Source organism: Neofelis nebulosa, chromosome 1 (genome assembly GCF_028018385.1).
Source record: "Neofelis nebulosa isolate mNeoNeb1 chromosome 1, mNeoNeb1.pri, whole genome shotgun sequence".
NCBI classification, from domain to species: domain Eukaryota; kingdom Metazoa; phylum Chordata; class Mammalia; order Carnivora; family Felidae; genus Neofelis; species Neofelis nebulosa.
In genome coordinates, this window is record NC_080782.1 from 216,379,377 (window position 1) to 216,401,661 (window position 22,285).

At 36.2% G+C, this 22,285-nt stretch overlaps 1 protein-coding gene across 1 annotated transcript in view; it reads left to right on the forward strand.

Moving 5' to 3' along the window:
• The window catches only part of DNAJC15 (DnaJ heat shock protein family (Hsp40) member C15), a 70,767-nt gene extending 48,698 nt beyond the window's left edge, over positions 1-22,069 (forward strand). The window contains exons 5-6 of the mRNA XM_058684341.1: positions 3,281-3,351; positions 21,837-22,069. Of these exons, the coding sequence (XP_058540324.1) occupies positions 3,281-3,351; positions 21,837-21,907 (142 nt within the window). The 3' untranslated portion in view covers positions 21,908-22,069. The remainder of the gene's footprint in view (positions 1-3,280; positions 3,352-21,836) is intronic.
• Positions 22,070-22,285: the final 216 nt, after the last annotated feature.

Below are 22,285 nucleotides of genomic sequence, written 5' to 3' on the forward strand. Positions count from 1 at the left end.
CGACTCTGAGATCATGACCCGAGTCAAAATCAAGAGTCAGATACTTAACTGATTGAGTCATCCAGGCACCAGTGGGGTTGTTTTCTTAATTTCTCTTTCTGATTATTTGTTATTAGTATATAGAAAGGTAACAGATTTTTGTATGTTGATTTTATATCCTCCAACTTTATTGAATTTGTTGATCAGTTCTAAGTTTCAGGGTTTTCTTTATATAATATCATGTAATCTGCAGTTTTACTTCTTGGTTTCCAATTTGGATGCCTTTCATTTCTTTATCTTGCCTAATTGCTCTATGACTTCTAGTACTATGTTGGATAAAAGTGGTGAGAGCAGGCAACCTTGTGTTGTATCTGATCTTAGGGGAAAAACTTTGAGCTTTTCACCATTGAGTGCGATATTTGCTATGCATTTGTCATATGGCCTTTATCATGTTGAAATATGTTCCCTCTATACCCATTTTGTTGAGAGTTTTTATCATGAGTGGGTGTTGAATTTTGTCAAATGGTTTTTCTGTGTCTTTGGGGAGATCATATGATTTTTATCCTGTATTTCGTTTCACATTTATGGTGTTTCACATCAATAGGTGGATGTTGAACCATCCTTTCGTCCCTGGAATAATCCTACTTGTTCATGATGTATGATCCTTTTACTAATATTTTGTTGAGGACTTTTGCATCTATGTTCATCAGGGATATTGACCTATAATTTTCTTTTCTATAGTGTCCTTGTCCTCTTGTGGTGTCAGGATAATACTGGTCTCATAAAATGAATCTGAAAATGTTTCTTCTTTTTTTTGAAAAGTTTGAGGGGAATTGGTATTCTTTAAATGTTTGGTAGATTTCATTTAAGCCATAGGTCCTGAGCTTTTCTTTGTTGGGAGGTTTTTGATGAATGATTTAATCTCATTATTAATAATTGGTCTGTTCAGCTTTTCTGTTTCATCCTGATTCAATCTTGGTAGGTTGTATGTTTCTGGGATTTATCTGTTTCTTCTACATTTCCATTTTGTGGATGTATAATTGTTAATATAGTCTCTAATGATCCTTTGTATTTCTGTGGTATCACTTTTAATGTCTTCTCTTTCATTTCTGATTTTGAGTACTGTCTTTTTTCTTGGTGAGTATAGCTAATGGTTTGTCTATTTTGATTATCTTTAAAAAAATAACTTCGTTTCATTGATCTTTTGTCATCTTTTTAGTCACTATTTCATTTATTTTTACTCTAATCCTTGTTATTTCCTTCCTTCAGCTAAATTTGGTCTTAGTTTTTCCTTTTTTTCTAGTTCCCTTGGGGATAAAGGAGATTATTTATTTGAGCTCTTTCCTTTTTCTTAATATAGGCATTTATTACTATAAACTTTCCTCTTAAAACTGCTTTTGCTGCATCCTATAAATCTGTTACGTTATATTTCCATTTTTTTGTCTCAAAATATTTTTTCTCTTTTGATTTCGTCTTTGACTCAAGACATTTTTTATTCATAGAAGAATGTTTTATATGCTTATTGCTTTAACATGTTTGGTGATCTGGTATTTAACCTCAGAAGATTAGAAGTAGTAAGTAATGGTCAAGGAATAGCTAGAGACTGGAACAATGGCAGAATCAAGGCTTGACAGCTGATAGCAAAGGAGGCAGTTCTAAAAGTAAATAGAAAAACTTAAATGGAAAGCATTCTAGAACTCTTTAAAACAAGGGTAAGCAAATCTCTGCAGACCTTAAGAATTTCTTTGCACTTAATTTATACTCATGATAATACTTTTGAGTCCTTCAAGAGATGTCAAATTAGGTTATTTATACCCCAGTTTTGAAAGGAAATATGTAATGTACTTTCATAAGCATCCTTTGTCTTCATAATAATTACTAAAAACTATTTATTTTTGAACACTTCGAACACTGTATATGATGTTATGCTAATCCTTTTACTTGCATTATCTAATTTATCCTTAGAATAATTCTGGGAGGTGGTTTATTATGTCCATTTTACTTAGGAGAGTTTAAGTGAGCAAGACAGAGTTTTGTAGCTAATGAGTGGTGGAATCTGGATGTTAAACCTATGTCTGAATATCTCTCTAAAAGTACCTGCTTTTTAGCTATTGCAGTGTGGTTCATTCATATGAATTAAATTACTTTGAGTTTTGCAACAGCCATGCTATACTTTAAGTCAGTTGCTATTATCCCCATTTGAGACCCATAAATACTAAGTAGCTTAGATAAGATAATATAGCTATTAATAAGCAATACCAGAATTTTGTTGTTGTTAGTGTTAATTTTGTTTCCTTGCCTGGAGAATGTGCTAGTGAGAAACATTTCCAATACTGGATAGATTAGTTTTTACTGAAATAATTTTAGGTTTATTTAACTTTCTCCTTTAATTTTTGTTTACAGCATAGGCTCTAACAGCTAGGCTTTTCCCATAGGTTTCTCCCAAGCTAAATAAATTATGAGCTATGAAATTTAACAGAAGACCATGGGGGAGGAGAAGGGGGGGGGAAAAAGTTACAGAGACGGAGGGGGGCAAACCATTAGAGACTCTTAAGGACTGAGAACAAACTGAGGGTTGATGGCGGGTAGGAGAGAGGGGAAAGTGGGTGATGGGCATGGAAGAGGGCACTTGGGATCAGCACTGGGTGTTGTATGGAAACCAATTTGATAATAAATTATATTAAAAAAATTATGAGTTATGAAGAGGTTTGAGATGCTTTGTTGAAATGTAATAATAAAAGCTAACTAGTTTGGAACACTTGATCTAGCACTTTGTTGGCTTTAACTGATTCAGTCCTTACAGTTGCTCTGTGAGGAATGTGTCTTTCTGAGCCCTGTTTTACAATGAGAAAACTGAAATACAGGGAGGTTAAAAAATTTCACCAAGGTTACCCCTATCCTAAATAGGAATGGGATTAAAATCTGGTAGTCTAGGAGCTCTGGAGTCTGAATATGTGTCTTTTACACTATATAAAATACCTTCTCCTCAGATAACTTGAAGCATAAGTTTTCAAACTGAGTATAATCTATAGACTGTGCCTGTCCTACCCTATATATTGTGTTTTATTTTTTAAAGTGATTAAGAATAGAGATTGGCATTACAAAGGAAGAAAAATGCATGTGACATTGAATCAACGGTTTATTTTGATAGTAAAATTAAGTGACAAGCTGTAATTTCATATTTATCCACAAGATGGTGAAATTCTCATTAGTTTTTAATTCCTTAAAACCCATATAAACTGTTAATTTATAATCTGCATTTGACACTATTTATTATAAGCACTTTAATTTCTTTTTACAGCCCATCTGCTGGCAAAGCCAAGATTAGAACAGCTCATAGGAGAATTATGATTTTGAATCACCCAGATAAAGGTAGGCAAAATTCCTAATTTTCAAAATATGTGGATGTGAATCTGCTTTGAATTTCTTTTCAGTTTACTTAAACTCATTATAAGTGATATATGTATACACACACACACACACACACACACATACATACATATATTTGAAATGGAAGATTATGTGCCACATGTATTGTGATTTTTCTTAGAAATAAATATGCTTTTGGATTAGAGTTCATTGACCCACAGAAGTGGTGGGTTTATATCATAAGCTTTCAAGAATTTAGTTACTGATTTTTATATATGTGTACCTAACTACTGTTTGAGGCTCCTAGCATTTTGATTGGGAAAGAGAAAACATGAATTGTAGACTCTGTATAAACTGATTTGGGCATCATGAGTTATGTTGGTTTAACCTTAAACATAAAAACATAAGATTTAGAGGATATCCTCTAAATCTCTGTAATATGTCATAGATAATTCTGTATTTCTTAATTTTATTCTGGAAGGCTCTGAGGCTGAGCCATTTGTTTTTAACTGGCCAGGTTTTTAATGTAAATTTATCTTACAGAAAGACAATTATTATAACTTTAACTACACTACAGCTGCTTGAGAGAGAAAGCCCATATGTTCATTACTGTTTCTTCTCTAAAATAACAGATGGTAGAAAGTTGCACTGTATTTCAGAAGTCAAGGGTGGCGGGGGGGAGTGAAGGGTTTTTTGGATTCTTATTTACAGGATTTCAGTTTTCTAATTATTTTGAAAAAAATTAAAAACAAATTTTGGATTTCTACACATCCTAACTCACACCAAAGTAAGGCATTCTTTTTGAGTTTTCTTACTTAATTATTTCCTATAAAAATTCTTTTCACTAAACATCATCATTGATTTTTGCATTTGCTATTCTTTAGTATGAATAAACAGAAAATAAACTTTGAAAAGAGGTTTTGCTTAAAATTTCCAAATAGCTTTAACAGTTACTGAAAGATCTACTCAACTATTACTTTGTATTGTGGGGTTTCTGAGGTAATCGACTCAGGCAGAAATGTGTTTAAAGTGCCTCCTTAAAGCCCTCTTTCTCCTAAACATCCTTTGTCCCTTCCAGGTCAAGTGTGTGCCCTTCTCTGATTGATTGCAGTGGGATCAGGCACTCAGGTCTTTCAGACGATTGACAAGTTGTTGACGGTGTCTACTGGCAAGGAAACCAGTTCTAAAATGGATCTAAGAGAACATCTATTTTTAGCTACCTGTAGTGAAAGAAAAAAGAAAATGTGTATCTTATACAGTAGTATTCAAAAAATTACTTGATTTGTGTTGAGGTCATATATTTATCAGAGGTGGGATTGTTGATTGCCTGTAGCATGCTTACTGATAATCCTGTCTGGCCCTGTGTAGGAGGCAGGATGTTAGGGAAGGGACCTGGAAGCAGGAGGCTGGTGTTTTTCTCTGGCTTCTGCCTTCCAGCCAGCATTATGGCCTTGAACACTTCCTTAAACTATCCAAATGTCAATTTTATGTTCTGGAAGATGAAGGGATTTATTTCTAAAGTCCTTTTGGTTATAGAATGTCATGTCTTTATATACCTATTCAATTAACGAAAAACCTGTAGTCTGTATTTTTCTTTCTTTCTTTTTTTAACTTTTATTTATTTTTGAGGGATAGAGACAGAGCATGAATGAGGGAGGAGCAGAGAGAGAGGGAGACACAGAATCCAAGGCAGGCTCCAGGCCCTGAACTGTCAGCACAGAGCCCAACACAGGGCTCGAACCCACAAACTGTGAGATCATGACCTGAGCTGAAGTCGGATGTTTAACCGACTGAGCCACCCAGGTGCCCTTGTACTCTGTATTTCTATTCGGATCACTTTTTTTTTTTTTTTTTAAGTTTATTCATTTTTGAGAGAAAGAATGGGGAGAGGCAGACAGAGGGAGAGAAAGAGAATCCCAAGTAGGCTCCATGATGTCAGCACAGAGCCTGATGTGGGGCTTACACTCACAAACCGTGAGATCATGACCTGAGCTGAAATCAAGAGTTGGACGCTTAACCGACTGAGCCACCCAGGTGCCCCCAGATCACATTTTAAGAAAGATACTTTTAATCATTTTGGATTATTGTACCCTTTAAGAATATGTTGGCAACTGTGTACATTTTGTCCATATAATTGCTCATTCACCCACGATTTTAAAAAACATTTGGAGTTTCAGAGAGTTCATAGACCTCTCAACACCCAGCCATATGCTCACAGTTAAGAACTCCTGTTCTAGGGACACCTGGGTGGCTTACTTGGTTAAGCATCTGACTTTGGCTCAGGTCATGATCTCACAATTCCTGAGTTTAAGCCCCACATCGGGCTCTGTGCTATCAGCACAGAGCCTGCTTTGTATCCTCTGTACCACCCCGCACCCCCGACCCTCTTCTGCATACATGCACATACATTCTCTCTCTCTCTCAAATAAATAAACATAAAAAAGAACTCCTGCTCTAGTACAAGTAGTGTGAATTAAGGAATACTGGAATTACTGAAGGGAGAATATTCATAGATGATGGAGTTGGGAGATAATAGTCCATAAATTCTGAAATTGTCTCTTGAGAAGGAAGGTTGTTTTATTTTATTTTTTTGTTTTGTTTTGTTCTGAATGAGAAGAAGATAACAGATTTTAAACAAAAATGTCTCACTGTCCTCAGAGAAAGCCAGAAGTATTGGGGGAAATACGAGAATGGGCAACTCTTAATTTTGTCTCCTCTTTTTCTAATTCTTCACCATATTGCTTTGGCCAGATCAGCACTGACTGTTACATAGGTAGTTGAAAAAACTTAAATCCTCTACTCCATGCTTCTGAAATTCATGAATATACCCCTACTTTATCCCCAAGTCACTTTTACCGCCAGCTAGTAAAACAAAGTTAGAACTTCAGATGTGTGATCAACTATAATTTGTCACACATTTCATTATCAGATTATGCAAAGAAAGTGACACCAGAAAAGTAGGTGTGGTAATGGCTGAAAATACATTTTTTGTAACCAGTTTTAAATAAGCATTCAGATGTGCTTTGGTAAAAAGTAAATTTTGCTATTCAATTTAGGGAGATAAAATCTCAGTTGATCTAATGTATTCAGATTAGATTATGTTTTTTTTGAAATTGCTGGAGAGGCTAGATGTTTGGAAATAAGTAGTTTATATTATGCCTCATGAATGAATATAGAAAGGAAGACAGACTAGGTAAATTTGAAAAACTGTAGAACCTCAACGATCTCTTACAAACTCTCTAATCCAGTGCTACTCAGAGGATAGTTTGCTCGTGCATGCAGGCCGGCTTGTCACCTGTATGCAGTGAGTTTCAAACAAAAATCAAAGTAAGCATTTAGAAGCCTCTGTAGCAATTTGACATTGTGGTGACATCCAAATGTGTGATACTTTTGTAATTTGTGAAAGTATCGGTCCACTACAAATTGGAAATATTTTAAAAGGTGCTTTTTTACCATAGTTTGAAAGACACTGATCTGATCAATGTTGCCTCCTAAGTCAGGACTGTTTCTGCTCATCCTGGGGAAAATGGCCTGTTAGCTCTCCTGAAAGATTTTTAGTGATGGAGAGCTTTCTGCTTTACAAGCAGCCTGTTGGTAGGCAGCTCTAACTACTAGAAAGTTCTTACATTTAGCTGCAGTTTACCTGCCTGCAGCAGAGATTCTCTGTCTTTTCTCATTTATGCCCTCTTTCAATAAACATTGTTTATTGTCACTCTTCTTTCACAGTGTTTCAATAAAAATTAAATATTGGGGCTACAGACAAATCAAAGTATACCATTGAATGGATTTCCTCTAATTACTCTCATTGTAGAAGAAGCTAAATTTGACAAATAGCCCTAGTAATAAGATATTACAATTTATTACAATATGTTACACTTAGAAGATGTACTGCAAACATTTATAAAAAGAAAGACATGATCACCAAGAGTCAAAATGGATTCACTAAGAAAAAGTGGTGCTTAATTAGCTTGATTTCCTTTTTTGATAGATGTACTAGACTCATACTTGTTTCAAAGGGCTCATCTTTTCTTCCCCTTATTTCAACAATTTTAATTAGATTTAAGGCTGTGTATTTGAGTTAATAACTTTTTTAGTAAATGTATGATTTTGTTTTATCCACATTGATTTTCCTTGGTAAATAGATGATGTGATCTTTAAAACATAAAGAACATGGGTTATTCATCTTTATAGTTTGTATAGCTGACACTTGAACTTTTTTTTTCATGAGTAATGAATAAGAAAATGGATAAAAAGTAAGCAAATAAAATTTACAGGTAAAATAGAATTGGGATTGATAATACATAATGATCATATGAAATATTTTACATACTTATTGATTGATATGAAACCATCTGTAACTATTCTTTCAGTCATTCAGAAGGTATTTATTTAACTTCTGTAATGTGCCAGATGTGGTAAATCTTGGGGCTTTCACTGTAAAACAGGACAACTGGATCTTTGGCTTCATGGAGCATGAATTCTACTGGAGAGACAGAAAAAAAGAAGTAAACCTATTTCACGTTGTGGTTAGTGTAGTAAAGGGTGTGAGAAAGGCAGCTTTACATACATGACTGGGAAGGCCTCCGTGAGGAGACCTGAAGGATGAAAAGAAGCCAGCTGTGTGAAGAATGCTTGCAAGGCCAGGGAACTAGCATAAGCAAAGGCTCTAGGGGTGTTTAATTACTTGGAAGAAGACTAGAATGATAGGGGTGTAATATGCAAGGGGAGAGAGAGCAGGAGATGAGGTGGTGTCCACATTTTGAAAACTGCAGGTGTGCTTTATGATAATGAAATGCTGTAGGTGGTGTGTAATACTTGATTCTAAACACAGTGGGAAGTTTCTGTCAGCTTTTAAGGAGTAGAGTGATGTAATTTACTTCTTAAGAAATTTTTCTCCTCAATCTCTGCTTCATTTTCTTTTTTTGAATATACTCCGTTTTGAAGTATGCAAGCAGAAAAGTGCACAAATCATAAGTATATATCTACATAAATTTTTACAAACACACCTATATAACCATCCCCTACGTCAAAAACTAGAACGTCACCACACCCCTGAAACCCCTTCATGAGCCCTTCCAGTTCTACTTCACTCTTAAAAAGAACCACTGTCTTGATTCATAGTATCACAAATTCATCTTGCCTCTTTTGAATGTGTGTAGTCATTTGCACCTGGCTGCTTTCGTTCAGTATTTATCCTTGTGAGAATTATCCATATTGTAATGTGAAGCAATAGTGTGTTCATTCTCACTGATATATAGCAGCCTTAGCAAGGTGGGCTCTGTGGGCCACCAGGGGTTCCTGAGACCCTTTCAGGAGCTCTTAGGTGAAACTGTTTTCCTTTTACTGTGTGGACATTTGTAATGATGTTGCAAAAACATCATTGGTGTGTAAACTGCTAGTGCCTTAGCACCAGTAAAGGCAATGGCACCAAAGTGTCTGTACACCCATATGAGAAAAATGCATGTTGACTCCATCTCACATCATATAGAAAGTTAATTCTTAATGGATTTTAATGTAAATGTGTGATACGAAACAGCAATACATCTCTATATTTCAAAACACAGAGTAGGTAAAGATTTCTTAAATAAGGCATAAATAGTACTTAAGGTATTTACAAGGAAAAATGTGCCTTTGTTTGTGAGAAAAATTAGCCTGTAGTTTTGCTTTTTTAGAAAGTTAATAGATTTTGCTATCAGGGTCACTCTAGCCTCTTAAAGGAATTGGCAGTGTTCTCCTTTGTTCTCTGAATGAGTTTGTGTAAGATGTGTTACTTCTTGTTTTAATATTTGTAAGAATTCACCAATGAAGCCATCTGGGCTTGGAGACTTCTTTGTGGGAAGGTTTAAAATTACAGATTCAGCATTTAAAAAATATACATCTCTTCAGATTTTCTGTTTCTCCTTATCCCTAGTTTTGGGTAACTTTTTTATAGGAGTTTTTCCAGTTCACCTAAAATTTCAGATTGGCACAAGGTTGTTTATAATATCCCCTTATTAACTTTTTTTGTCTTTTATTTATTTATTTATTTATTTATTTATTTATTTATTTATTTATTTATTTTTTAGAGTCTGATCCAAATTTTATTTCAAAATCACATGTTTGTTCGGGAAGACCTTTATCTCTCCTTCTAGTCTAAATGACAGACTTGTTGGATAAAGGATTCTCGGCTGCATTTTTTTTCTGTTCATCATATTGAAGATCTCCTGCCTTTCCTTTCTGGCCTGCCAAGTTTCAGTAGACTGATCCGTCACGAGTCTTATCGGCCTCCCTTTATATGTTAGAGCACGTTTATCCCTAGCTGCTTTCAGAATTCTCTCTTTATCCTTGTATTTTGCCAGTTTCACTATGATATGTCGAGGAGAAGATCGATTCAAGTTATGTCTGAAGGGAGTTCTCTGTGCCTCTTGGATTTCAATGCCTTTTTCCTTCCCCAGATCCGGGAAGTTCTCAGCTATTATTTCTTCAAGTACACCTTCAGCACCTTTCCCTCTCTCTTCCTCCTCTGGAATCCCTATTATACGGATATTGTTGTGTTTCATTGCATCACTTGGTTCTCTAATTCTCCCCTCACGCTCCTGGATTTTTTTATCTCTCTTTTTCTCAGCTTTCTCTTTTTCCATAATTTTATCTTCTGATTCACCTATTCTCTCCCCTGCCTTTTCAATCCGAGCTGTGGTTGCCTCCATTTTATTTTGCAGCTCATTTATAGCATTGTTTAGCTCCTCCTGACCCTTTCTTAGTCCCTTAATCTCTGTACTAATAGATTCTCTGCTGTCCTCTATACGTTTCTCAAGCCCAGCGATTAATTTTATAAATATTATTTTAAATTCTTGCGCCGTTATATTGCTTAAATCGTTTTTGATTAGTTCATTAGCTGTCGCTACTTCCTGGAGTTTCTTTTGAGGAGAATTCTTCCATTTCGTCATCTTGGATAGTCCCTGGGGTGGCGCGGTACTGCAGGGCTCTTCCCCTGTGCGTGGAGTGGGGTGGCCTCTGTCTGGGTTGCTTGCACACTGCCAGGCTCCTGGCGCTGCTTCGATGGGATCTGGCGTATTAGCCGGGGTGGATCCGCAAGGTGCATGGGGGCGGGAGGGGCAGGCTCAGCTCGCCTTGCCTTTGGTGGTCTGCTCCGGGAGGGGCCCCTCGTCTACGCTTGGCTCCAGAGAGTCCGTTCTGCTAGTCTTCTGGTGGTTTTCTGGGTAAATTAGGCAGATGTGGGTGGAATCTAAGCGATCAGCAGGACGAGCTGAGCCCAGCGTCCTCCTATGCCGCCATCTTCCCCTCGAACACTTTTTAAAATTCTACTTTGAAACACTGGAAACAGTGAAAGAGGTCTTCCTGAGAATCAAAGGCTCACTGGGGCACCTGGCTGGCTCAGTTGGTTAAGCGGTTGAGCGTTCCACTCTGGATTTCGGCTGAGGTCATCATCTAGCGGCTCACGGGACTCAGGCCTGTGTCGCGTTCTGCGCGGACGGCGCTGATAGCCTGCAGCCTCCTTGGAATTCTCTCTCTCCCTCTTCCTCTGTCCTCCCCACCTAGTGCACGTGTGCAATCTCTCTCTTTCTCCCTCTCGAGAAACCGTGAAATTCCGGACACCTCCGCGCCCAGAGACGGCTACCGCACACCTCCCCCTTTTTTTGTCTTTTAAATTTATTTATTTATTTTGAGAGAACAAGAGAATGAAAGCGATGGAGGGGCAGAGAGAGAGAGAGAATCCCAAGCAGGCTCAGCACTATCAGCTCAGGGCCCGACTCACAAACGGTGAGATCATACCTGAGAGAATTGAAGAGTCAGACACTCAGCTGACTGAGCCACCCAGGCACCCCTGCCCTTAATACCTTTTTAATGTTTGTAGTAGCTGTGGTTTTCACTACTTTTTCATTCTCAGTGTTAACGTAATTTGTTCATTGGTATCATCCCCTTTGTTCTCTTGACAGGTCATGCTAAAGGTCAATATATGTGTATTAGTCTTTTAAAAACTTATGGTTGTATTTTGTTATTCTGCATTTGTAAGTTAATTTTCTGTATCATGAATTGTTATTTTTATTTCTTCTAACTTTGGTTTTAATTTGCTGTTCGTTTTCTTTTTTCTTTTTTTTTTAAGTTTATTTATTTTGAGAGAGAGCAAGCAGGGGAGGGGCAGAGAGAGAGAGGGAGAGAGAGGGAGAGGGAGAGGGAATCCCAAGAAGGCTCTGCACTATCAGTGCAGAGCCCGACACGGGACCCAAACCCATAGACCATGAGACCGCGACCTGAGCCAAAGTCATATGCTTAACCCACTGAGCCACGCAGGCACCCTGCTGTTCTTTTTCTGTTTTTTAAACTGAATATTCAGATCATTGGTTTTAGCTAACATTAGTTCAAAGTTTTTTTCTTTCACTCATGTGTTAACATATATTGCCTTAATTTCCTAGTGACCGAATATTTTCTAGTTATCTGTGTTAGTGATTTCTGTCTCCATTCCACTTGGGAAGAGAACATACTCTGGTTTCAGTTCTTTAGAAGTTGTTTGAACCTTACTTTATAATCCAGCATATATATGGTTAATTTTTGGTAAGTAATCTGTGAACACATTGTATAGTCTGTAATTCTTGAATTCAATATTAAACATATATGAGTAAGGTAAATTGTTTTGTCGATTAGATCTTCTATATCCTTGCTGTTTTCTTGTTTACCTACTATGGTTGTGTATTTGTTTATTTCTCCATTTAGGTTTTGTTTGTTTTGCTTCACTTACTGTGATGGTATGGTTATATACTTTGCTTCACTTACTGTGATGGCATGGTTATATGGTATCTTAGGGACAGATAATTTAGAATTGTTATATTTTCCTGTGGATTGACTCCTCGTTTTGAAATATCCTTCTTTATATCTAGTATTGCTCCTTGCCATAAAGTCTGCTTTATTTGAAACTGTAGCTTCCCCAGCTTTCTTTTGGTTAATGTTTACATGGTATATCCTTTCCTGTCTTTTTCTTTCAGCCTTTTTTAACTTTTGAAGTTTGACGCTTCTAAGCAGCAGGTTTTAGTTTTTTAATGAGATCTAACAGGTTTTGACTTTTAATACAAGTATTTAGTTCTTTTATGTTTAATGTACTTATTGATGTTTGAATATATATATTTATATACATTGAAAAGAAGTTGTGAGAACAGACATTTTTGTCTTGTTTCTGATCTTAGGGAAAAACATCCAGTCTTTACCACATTAGTATGGTATTATCTGTAGGTTTTTTTTATGGATGCCCTTTATCAGGTTAGGAAATTCCCTTCTATTTTTGTTTTTTATTCTATAGATGTAATGGATTCCATTAATTGATTTTCAGTTGTTAAACCAACCTCAGATCCCTGGGATAAATTTCACCTGGTCTAGCGTATAATTTTTTTATATGTTGCTATATTCAGTTTGCTAGTATTTTCTTGGGTTTTTGGAATACATATTCATAAGAAATATAGATCTGTAGTTTTAGTGTAATGTCTTTGGTTTTAGTATCAAGATAATGTGGGCCTTATAAAATGAGTTAGCAAGTGTTTCCTCCTCTTCTATAAACTGTCTAGGCCTGGGCTTTTCTTTGTGCATAGTTTTTTGATTACTGATTCAATCTCTTAAGTTGTTATAGGTCTATTCGATTGTCTATTCCTTCTTGAGTCAGGTTTCAGTAATTTGTGTCTTCCAAGGAATTCGTCCATTTTATCTAAGTAATCCAATTTGTTGAAATGCAACTGTTCATAGTATTCTTTTATAACCTTTTTTAAATTTCTCTAAGGTTGATAGTAATACTGGTTTCTAATTCCAATAATTTGAATCTGTTCTCTTTTTCTTGGTCGAACAAGAAAAAGGTTTTTATTGCTGATCAACAAGTTAAAGGTTTCTTTTCAAAGAACCAGCTTTTGGGTTCATTGATTTTTCTGTAATTCTTTTTTTTCTGTTCTCTCTTTCATTAATTTCTGTTTTAAGTTTTTACTGTTTTCTTCCTTATAATTGCTTTGGGTTTAGTTTATTCTTCTCCTTACATTGTCTTAAGGTTGAAGGTTAGGTCGTTGATTTAAGATTTTCTTTTTTTAACATAGGCATTTATAGCTATAATTGCCTTGTAAGCACTGCTTTAGTTGTGCTCCATAAGTTTGAGTATGTTGTGTCTTCATTTTCATTTATCTTCAAGTACTTTCTAATTTCCCTTTTTTGACTCATTTGACTCATTGATTGTTCAAGAATATGTTGTTTAATTTCCACATATTTATTTCCTAAATCTGTCCTTATTGATTTCTAATTTCATACCATTGTGTTTGGAAAACATGTGATTATTTCTATCCTTTTAGCCTATTGAGGCTTGTTTAATGGCCTAGCATATGGTCTCTCCTGGAGAATGTTCCATGTGCACTTGAGAAGAATGTATATTCTGCTTTTTGGGGGGGCGGAGTGTTTTGTTCTGTAGATGTCTGTTAGATCTAGTTGGTATAAGTGTTGTGCAATTCTTCTGTTTTCTTGATCTTTTTTCTAGTTGTTATATCCATTATTGAAAGTGGGACATTAAATTTTGTTGTTGAATTGTCTGCTTCTTTCTTCATGCTGTTAGTTTCTGTTTCATATATTTTGGTCCTCTGTTGTTAGATGCATACATGTTTATAATTGTTATGTCTTCTTAATGAATTTGATCCTATTAGGTGTTCCTTTTAAAAATCTCATTTACATTTTTAAAGTCTATTTTGAGAATATGCACTCTAGCTTTTCTATGGTTGGTTTTTTCATGATATATCTTTTTGCATCCTTTTACTTTCAATCTGTGTTTTTGTGTCTGGCAAACAGCATATAGTTGGGTCATGTTTTTTTAAATAAAATCTGAAAACATTTTGATTAATTGGATTGTTTAACCCATTCACATGTATTACTAATAATATAGTTGGATTTATGTCTGATTTACTTTTTGTTTTCTATGTTTCATGTCTTTTTTTTTTTTTTTTTTTTTTTTTTACTCCTCTGTTCCTCCTTTACTTTTTTCTTTTACGTGGAGTGAATATTTTCTAGCATTTTAATTTCATTAATTATTTTTTCACTGTTTCTGAGGTTTTTTTTTTTTTTTTTAATTTTTTTTTTTTCAACATTTTTTTATTTATTTTTGGGACAGAGAGAGACAGAGCATGAACGGGGAAGGGGCAGAGAGAGAGGGAGACACAGAATCGGAAACAGGCTCCAGGCTCCGAACCATCAGCCCAGAGCCTGATGCGGGGCTCGAACTCACGGACCGGACCGCGAGATCGTGACCTGGCTGAAGTCGGACGCTTAACCGACTGCGCCACCCAGGCGCCCCTGTTTCTGAGGTTTTTAAAAAGTGATTGCTGTAGGGTTTCTCATATGTACCCTTCCTTTATCAGACTCTGTTTCATATTTGTACTAGATTCCAGTAATATTTAGAAACATTAGTCTTACATAGCTCTATTCCTTGTGTACCCTTTTTGTGGTATTGTTACACGTATTATATCTACTAATGTTACAAACCCAACAGTACGCTTAGTATTACTACTTCATCATCTCATGTTATTTCCTTAGTCCATATTAGCTTTGTTCCCACAGACCTCCTTTGTACTATTACTAGCAAATATATTTTGCATATGTTTCTAAATGTTATAGGTTCAACAATACATTCTGTATGTATTATCTTCTACCATTCATTGCCTTTTCAGTGAATTAAGAGAAGAAAGAAAAATATGTGTTTATATTGTCTTCTATAATTATGGTGATCTTTACCTAGTGTTCTTTGTGCGTGTGAATTCAGATTGCTGTCTATGGTCATTTGCTCGCAGCCTAAAGAAATTCCTCTAGTATTTCTTGTCAAATGGTCTGCTAACAATAAATTCTTTCAGTTTTGTGTATATGGGATAGTGTTTGTTTTGCCTTCGTTTCTGAATGAAGGCCTTGCTGAATTTAGGATTCTTGGCCTACCGTTTTTTTCTTTGAGGACTTTGATTATGTATCCCACTGCTTCTGGCCACCATTGTTTCTGTTAAGTCAGCTATCAGTCTTATTGGAGGGTTTTTTAAATAAGTGACACATTGTTTTCCTGTTGCTACTTTTAAAAGATAAACCTAGGCGGGCGCCTGGGTGGGTCAGTCCGACTTCGGCTCAGGTTATGATCTCGTGGTCCGTGAGTTTGAGCCCCGCGTCGGGCTCTGTGCTGACAGCTCAGAGCCTGGAGCCTGCTTCAGATTCTGTGTCTCCCTCTCTCTCTGACCCTCCCCTGTTCATGCTCTGTCTCTCTCTGTCTCAAAAATAAATAAACGTTAAAAAAAAATTAAAAATAAACCTAGGCATATTAAAAAGGTTTATTTGAGCAAAAATCTGTTTGAATTGGGTAGCACCAAACTGCAGTTGGTTAGGAACACGCCACTGACAGGAGCTAGGGGAAATACTTGTATAGAGAAGAGGCAGAAGAAAAACAAAGAAATTGTTTGATTGACTACAACTTAAGCATTTGCTTTATTTGGAAGAATCTGGTTGGCTGTTGGTGATTAGTTGCCCTCAGGTTTCAATTTCTTAATGTTGAGGGATTTACAGGCTTAGGTTTTGGTTTGGTTATGTAGGCTACTGAGGCATTAAAGCCACTTCCGTACAATGGCCACCTTACTTAATTAGTTTAACACTGCTTTATAGATTTTCTCCTTGCCTTTGACTTTCAGCATTTTTACTGTGATGTGTCTGTGTTTAGATCTCTTTTTATTTATCCTTCTTGGAGTTTGTTTGAGCTCTTTCGGTGAGTAGGTTATTGTTTTTCAGGAAACTTTGGACATTTTTAACCATTATTTTTTTTAAAGATTTTTTTTTTTTCCGTTTTCTTTCTCCTCATCTTCTGGTACTCACATTACATGTATATTTGTGGTTTTAATGATGTCCCACATTTGTCTGAGACTGTTCTTTTTTTCTCATTCTTTTTTCTTTTTGATCTTTGGCTTGAGTAATCTCAATTGCTCTATCTTCAAGTTCACTACTTCTTTCTTAGGCCAGTTCAAATCTACTCTTGAGCACCTCTAGTGATTTTTCAATTTTGTTCTGTGGATGTATAATGGCTTCTTGGGAATCTTTTCCTATAAATCCAACATCTGATTATTTTCACAGGTAGTTTCTGTTGCTGGTTTTTCATTGTGTATGTGTGGGTCATACTGTCATGACCTGTTAATTTGTATGCCTCATAGTATTTTGTTGGAAACTGAACATTTTAGATTATGTATTGTAGCAGCTCAGGGTATTTGTCCACCCCAGGGAGGGCTTATTGTTTTTATTTATTTGTTTAGTAACTGGATTATTTTAGTGAAGTTGATACCCTCACCCCCCCACCTCCCCTTGTTAAGCTTTTTACACTGTTCCTCAAGGCGGCATAGTTTTGGGTATGCAACTCAGCCACTGTGGGATGACAGTGGTATTGGTCGGGCACTCTTCCTCTCTTTTCTTGATCACACCCAATTGTAAACTCCACTAATTGCTGACCAGTTGCTCAGTTGTTCTCAACAATGCCCTGGGACACAAATTTCTCTACGAATGAATGCAATCAACTGGTTGCATCTTTGATGAAACGGTTTCTGGAGTCAGTGTCTGATGTTTGTTCTGAACCCAGGAGGGCTCCTCTCTGCTGTTTGTTCCCTGTTTCTGTCCTGTGAACATACAGTCACTGTGTATGTTCACTAGATTCATGAATCTTCTCCCAGTTGCTTTTCAGAACCTCTGCTGTCCCTCCCTGTACCGTCCTTGAGAGCACCCTCCATGCTCTGTTGTAAATGAAGTCAGTTCCTTTGGAAAGAGGTTTGGAGCTCTCTGTTTCATGGCCTGTTTACTTCATAGGAAAAATATCTTCCAGGGCTCTGGAGTTGAGACTGGGAACTATGGCAGTCTTCTCTCCAAATGAAACCCCCGCTGTAGGATCTAAGCATGCAACACAGGGAGCAGTAGCCTGAGGTCTTCTTGGCTTGCCTCTCTTGTGTGGAACCACCATGCTTTATGGACTGGAGAAGGACTCTTGAGGCCCAGTATTCTAAAGGAGCCACACTTAAGGTAGAGCTTCTGTATCACTTGCTTAGCACTTAGCCTCAGCAGCAGGCAGCTGGGGGAAGGAAGAGAAATAATGGAGATCATGCTCCTCCCAGAAAGAAAACCCTTTGTCCAGGAGGTAGGGAGAGAGGGGAGCCCTGTGTTTTTGGCTGCATCAATCCAGCAGAAGTGTTTGTCTGGCTGAGCCGAGAGGAGAGGAGGGAAGCTGTTTTGGTTCAAATACCAGTTTCCTGCCTTTCTTACTGAATTGTCATAGATTTTCTTGAATAGATGTTTCTTTTTTACTTTTGCTTTTAAGACCATTTTCAGAGGTTTTAAGTGGCTGGGGTTATTTACATCGTTTTCACCGGTTCCACTGGGGAGCAGATCAGTGGAACTCCTCATGCCAGAAGTCCATCTGTCTCCACATGATTTTAACATCTTTCTTTTAAGAATTGTGGGTAGCCTTTAAGGATCCTTCAAATCAGCAGATGGTAATACTTTTTACTTCTGTCTTAACAGGTTTGGAATGTAGACATTCATAAGTTTTAATGAAGGTTAAAGAATATGTAAAAACCCATGAAAAGATCTACCTAAGGAAAGCCCAAGGATATAAGGGAACTTGTATTTTCTTAATCCTCAGATTGGTGTGCTAATTATGAAACTCACATTAGTAACAATTATTCTACTTAATTAGGTATGGTTATTAAGTTAGAACTAATATTATTAGTTATATATAATTATTAATAACTATACCTAACTTTGAAACACTTACTAATTATAGAATATTTATTTTCTTTTGTACTTGTTAGGATTTCTTACTCCGCTGTTTTGCAGACATTTATTTTTTAAAGCACCTACTCGTGACACTCTTGTTACTGTTTTCCGTATCTTTGGGTCTTTGGAGTGGTTTTTCTTCTATGAAGCTGGTACCTGATGCAAGAAAAATAATATGGGGTACCTGGATGGGCTTGGTCAGTTAAGTGTTTGACTCTTGATTTCAGCTCAGGTCATGATCTCACACGTTGGTGAGTTTGAGCCCCGTGTCTAGCTCTATGCTGACAATGTGAAGGTTGCTTGAGGTTCTCTTTCTGCCTCTCTCTGTCACTCCCTTGTTGTCTCTTTCTCTCAAAATTAATAAACTTAAAGAAAAACTTTTAAGAAAATAATAGATAGTAACTCATCACTTTTTCTACTCCTCCACAAAGAGTACCTCAAACCCCATTGGTGTACTCAGAGCTGTGTTGATAATACAGAGATATAAGGTTGTTCTTCAAGGTATTTATTATCTAATGGGTACATTAGATATATACTTCAAGTGATAAATCACACTCACGATTTCAATCTTCTCTAGAAGGAAGGGGATGGCCTAGGATGGGATTATGGGCTTGAAGAAAGCAGAAAAGGTCTACAACAACCACATGTTCGATACGATAGGAATTTAATACCCAAGAAATCTTGTAAACAAAATGGTGTGGTATGGTGATCAAGAAGATTGCCAGCTTGGGGTACCTGGCTGGCCCAGTCAGTGGAGTGTATGACTCTTGATCTTGGGGTTGTCAGTTTGACCCCACGTTGGGTAGAGAGATTACTTTAAAATCTTTTAAAAAAGAAGAATATGGGCAGCTCAGGAGCCGGGCTTCCTAGGAATCCTGGTTCCACTTCATATGAACTCTGTGGCTGGTGTTGGGCAACTTACTACACTTTGTTTTGTGATTTAGACTCTTTAATTTATGAAAATAGAATTGGAAACACCAAATAATGCCTAGTCACTACCCTCATCATCATGGTCTTGATCATAGGTTTGTTGAACCTAGTGATTTTTGGACAGTATGAATTTGTAGTGTCATCAGACTGCAGGAGGTTGACATACCTCAGTACATTTTTCAATAAGCTTTTCAAAATTAAAATATACATTCATGAAAGTACATAGATGATAAGTATACAACTCAATGAATTGTCACAAAGTGAATTCATTTATGCAGCTATTACCCAGATTAAGAAATAAAACCATACAAATCTCTCCTCAGGTACTTTTCCTGTCATTCCCCACTCCTCAGAGGTGACCACTGTCAGGCTTTTATAGCCATAGATTAGCTTTGCCTTTTTTTGAATGTCATGTAAGTGGAATCCTGTAGTGTGCAGTCTTCCGTATTCATCTTCTTTCATTTATTATCTTTGTGAGATTCATTTATGTAGCAGTGAATGTTATAGAAATGATTCATTCATTTGTATTGCTGTATAGTATTCCATGGTACGAATATATATTCTCCGTTTATTCATTTTTTGTTGTGTTGTCTTCTTTTCTTATTGACGTTTGAGAACATTATATATTCTAACATTCTAGACATGAGTCTTTTGTGTTGTAAATATCTTCTCTCTGTGTCTTGCTTTTGCCTCTTAATGGTGTCCCTTTATTGAACAGAAATTCTTAATTTTAGGGGTGTGTGGGTGGTTCAGTTGGCTAAGCATCTGACTCTTGATTTCAGCTCAGGTCATGATCTCCTGGTTTGTGAGATTGAGCCCCGTGTCAGGCTCTGCACTGACACCACAGAGCCTGCTTGGGATTGTCTCTCTCCCTCTCTCTCTGTCCCTCCCCAACTCATGCACACCTGCACACATTCTCTCTCTCTCAAAATAATTAAATAAACTTAAGAAAAAAATATCAATGTTAATAAAGTCCAGTTTGTCAGATTTTTCCTTTATACCTGGTGCATTTTTTATCTGTTTACGAAATTTTTGCCTGTCTCAAGGTCATGAAGATAATTTCTGAAATCTTTTACCTGACATAATTGTATTTGTAATAAACTGGAATCAATTTTTGTATATGGTGTGAGATAAGGGGAAAGTTTCAATTTGTTTTTAAGTAGGCTCCACGCCCTGTGCAGAGCTCAGTGTGGGCTTTTTTTCTGTCTGCTAATTGCTAAATGAGCATGTTACGATTTCAATATCCAGAGTGCATATCAATCAATTACAGGTTATATTTGAATTCAATTAATATTTTAATATTTGTTGAGGACATGCAGAATGCCTGGCATTGCCTTGGTAACTCTAAACATTTAAACAGCTTTCCAAGATTGACATTACCTAAGTTAAGATCATTTTCAAAGATAATCATGAAATCAGTTTATTTCATAACCAAGTGCATATGGAAACTTTCATCAACGTTGCTTGTAATTCATATTGTATATTCAAGGACACTCCTTGATATATTCCATGAGTGTTTATAGCAGTTCAAATCTTGATGTAAAAATGTCATTATTATCCTCAAGGGCAAAAAGCTAAATATAGCTTCCTCCAGCATTGCCCTTTCTGCTATAACCATGTTTGTTGATTTGTTTCCCTGCTTTTTTATTCCTATATAAGTGGGTGGTATCATATTAATAAAAGGCTTGGGTAAAACCTGGACAATTTACACACCAATGCTATCTAGGTGTATTTTGTTTTTTTGTAAGCTAGTGAGGTCTTATGAGGTTTTCAAAAGCCATAGATGGTTTGTACTCAAGGGGAGAATAAAAAAATAAAAACAGAGAGATAGGTGAACCATAATATGATTGTTAGCTCAAGCATTAAGCAGTAAAAATGTTCAGGGGTAGAAATGAGAAGGCATATAATGCTTAAATACTAATGTGACTGTTTGGGGCTAGTATTTTTGTATGTCAGTTAGGTTCTGTTTGTGATTTATAATGATTCTGAGTTTGAAAATCAGCTCAATTTCCTTCTTACTATTTGCATTAGAAAGAATTCTAAAAAAAAGAACTGATGTAATTTCATTTTAGGGTACAGTGAATCTAATGTATGTAATCTAATCTTATGTATACTCAAGTATACATAAGTATCCTAATAGGATTATTTTGGAGAACAGAGAGCATTTCCTTTAAACATTATTTTTATTACCACTCATCTATTAGTTCATTCATCTACATTAGGAAATACGATTTTTAGGATTGGATAGTACATAGTTGATTTTCTAACACGTTTTTCATTTTTGTGGGAATGTATGGTTTGATACATCTCTGAAAGTTCCTGTGGATTGCTTTACCTCCTTCAGAAAGATACCTTCCTTCATAGATGAATATTCTTCTCTTTACAGAAAAAAAGTCTTGGACAGAGACCATTATTTTATTTACCTAACCATCCACTTAATTTCAGAAAATTCTGTGATCAAATATTTGAATGGCAGTGTCTGACCAATGAAATGTTTGAGTGTTTTTCAAATTATTCCTGATCATAGCTTTCTTTCATTATTTTCCTCAGAGGTTATCTTTGATTGTTGGGTATCTGTAGTGCTTCACTAAACAAATTTAATTTATGCTGTTATGATTTCTACTTAGCTGGTAAAATAATTTGTCAACAGGATGAATGTGTGGGAAAATATCAGAGGATTCCAATTACGAGTGTTTTTCTTTATTTGAGACTTTTAAAAACGTCAGTGATGAAGTTTTAATCCATTTGTTTTTTCTTTGTCCTCCTAGGTGGATCTCCTTACTTAGCAACCAAAATAAATGAAGCAAAAGACTTGCTGGAAGCAACCACCAAACATTGATTGATGCCCAAGAAGCACTCTGAAGGAAGAGAAGGGGGAATTTAAAGCAAGAAAGTCCTGCAAATTAATCTAAGCCACGACCTTCACAATTTCCGTACATGTATTGACCACAATCATTTATTTCAATATTAAGGTATATGATAATAAAATATTAATAATCTATCTGTTTCTTATCTTTTAAAGGAACACTTTGCTTATTTTCCTCCTTTCTCTGTGGTAGTTACACAGTGTAAGATTTTTGTTCGTTAGTCCTAAGGTCCCCCAGCTCCCCTCCCTCACTCAAGTGTCATCATCAGTAATGTGGGATTTGTGAGCAATTAGTAGAGATTTTCTTGCTGCTTCTATTTATATTCACACTGTCCCTTGTTTCCTCAGAGG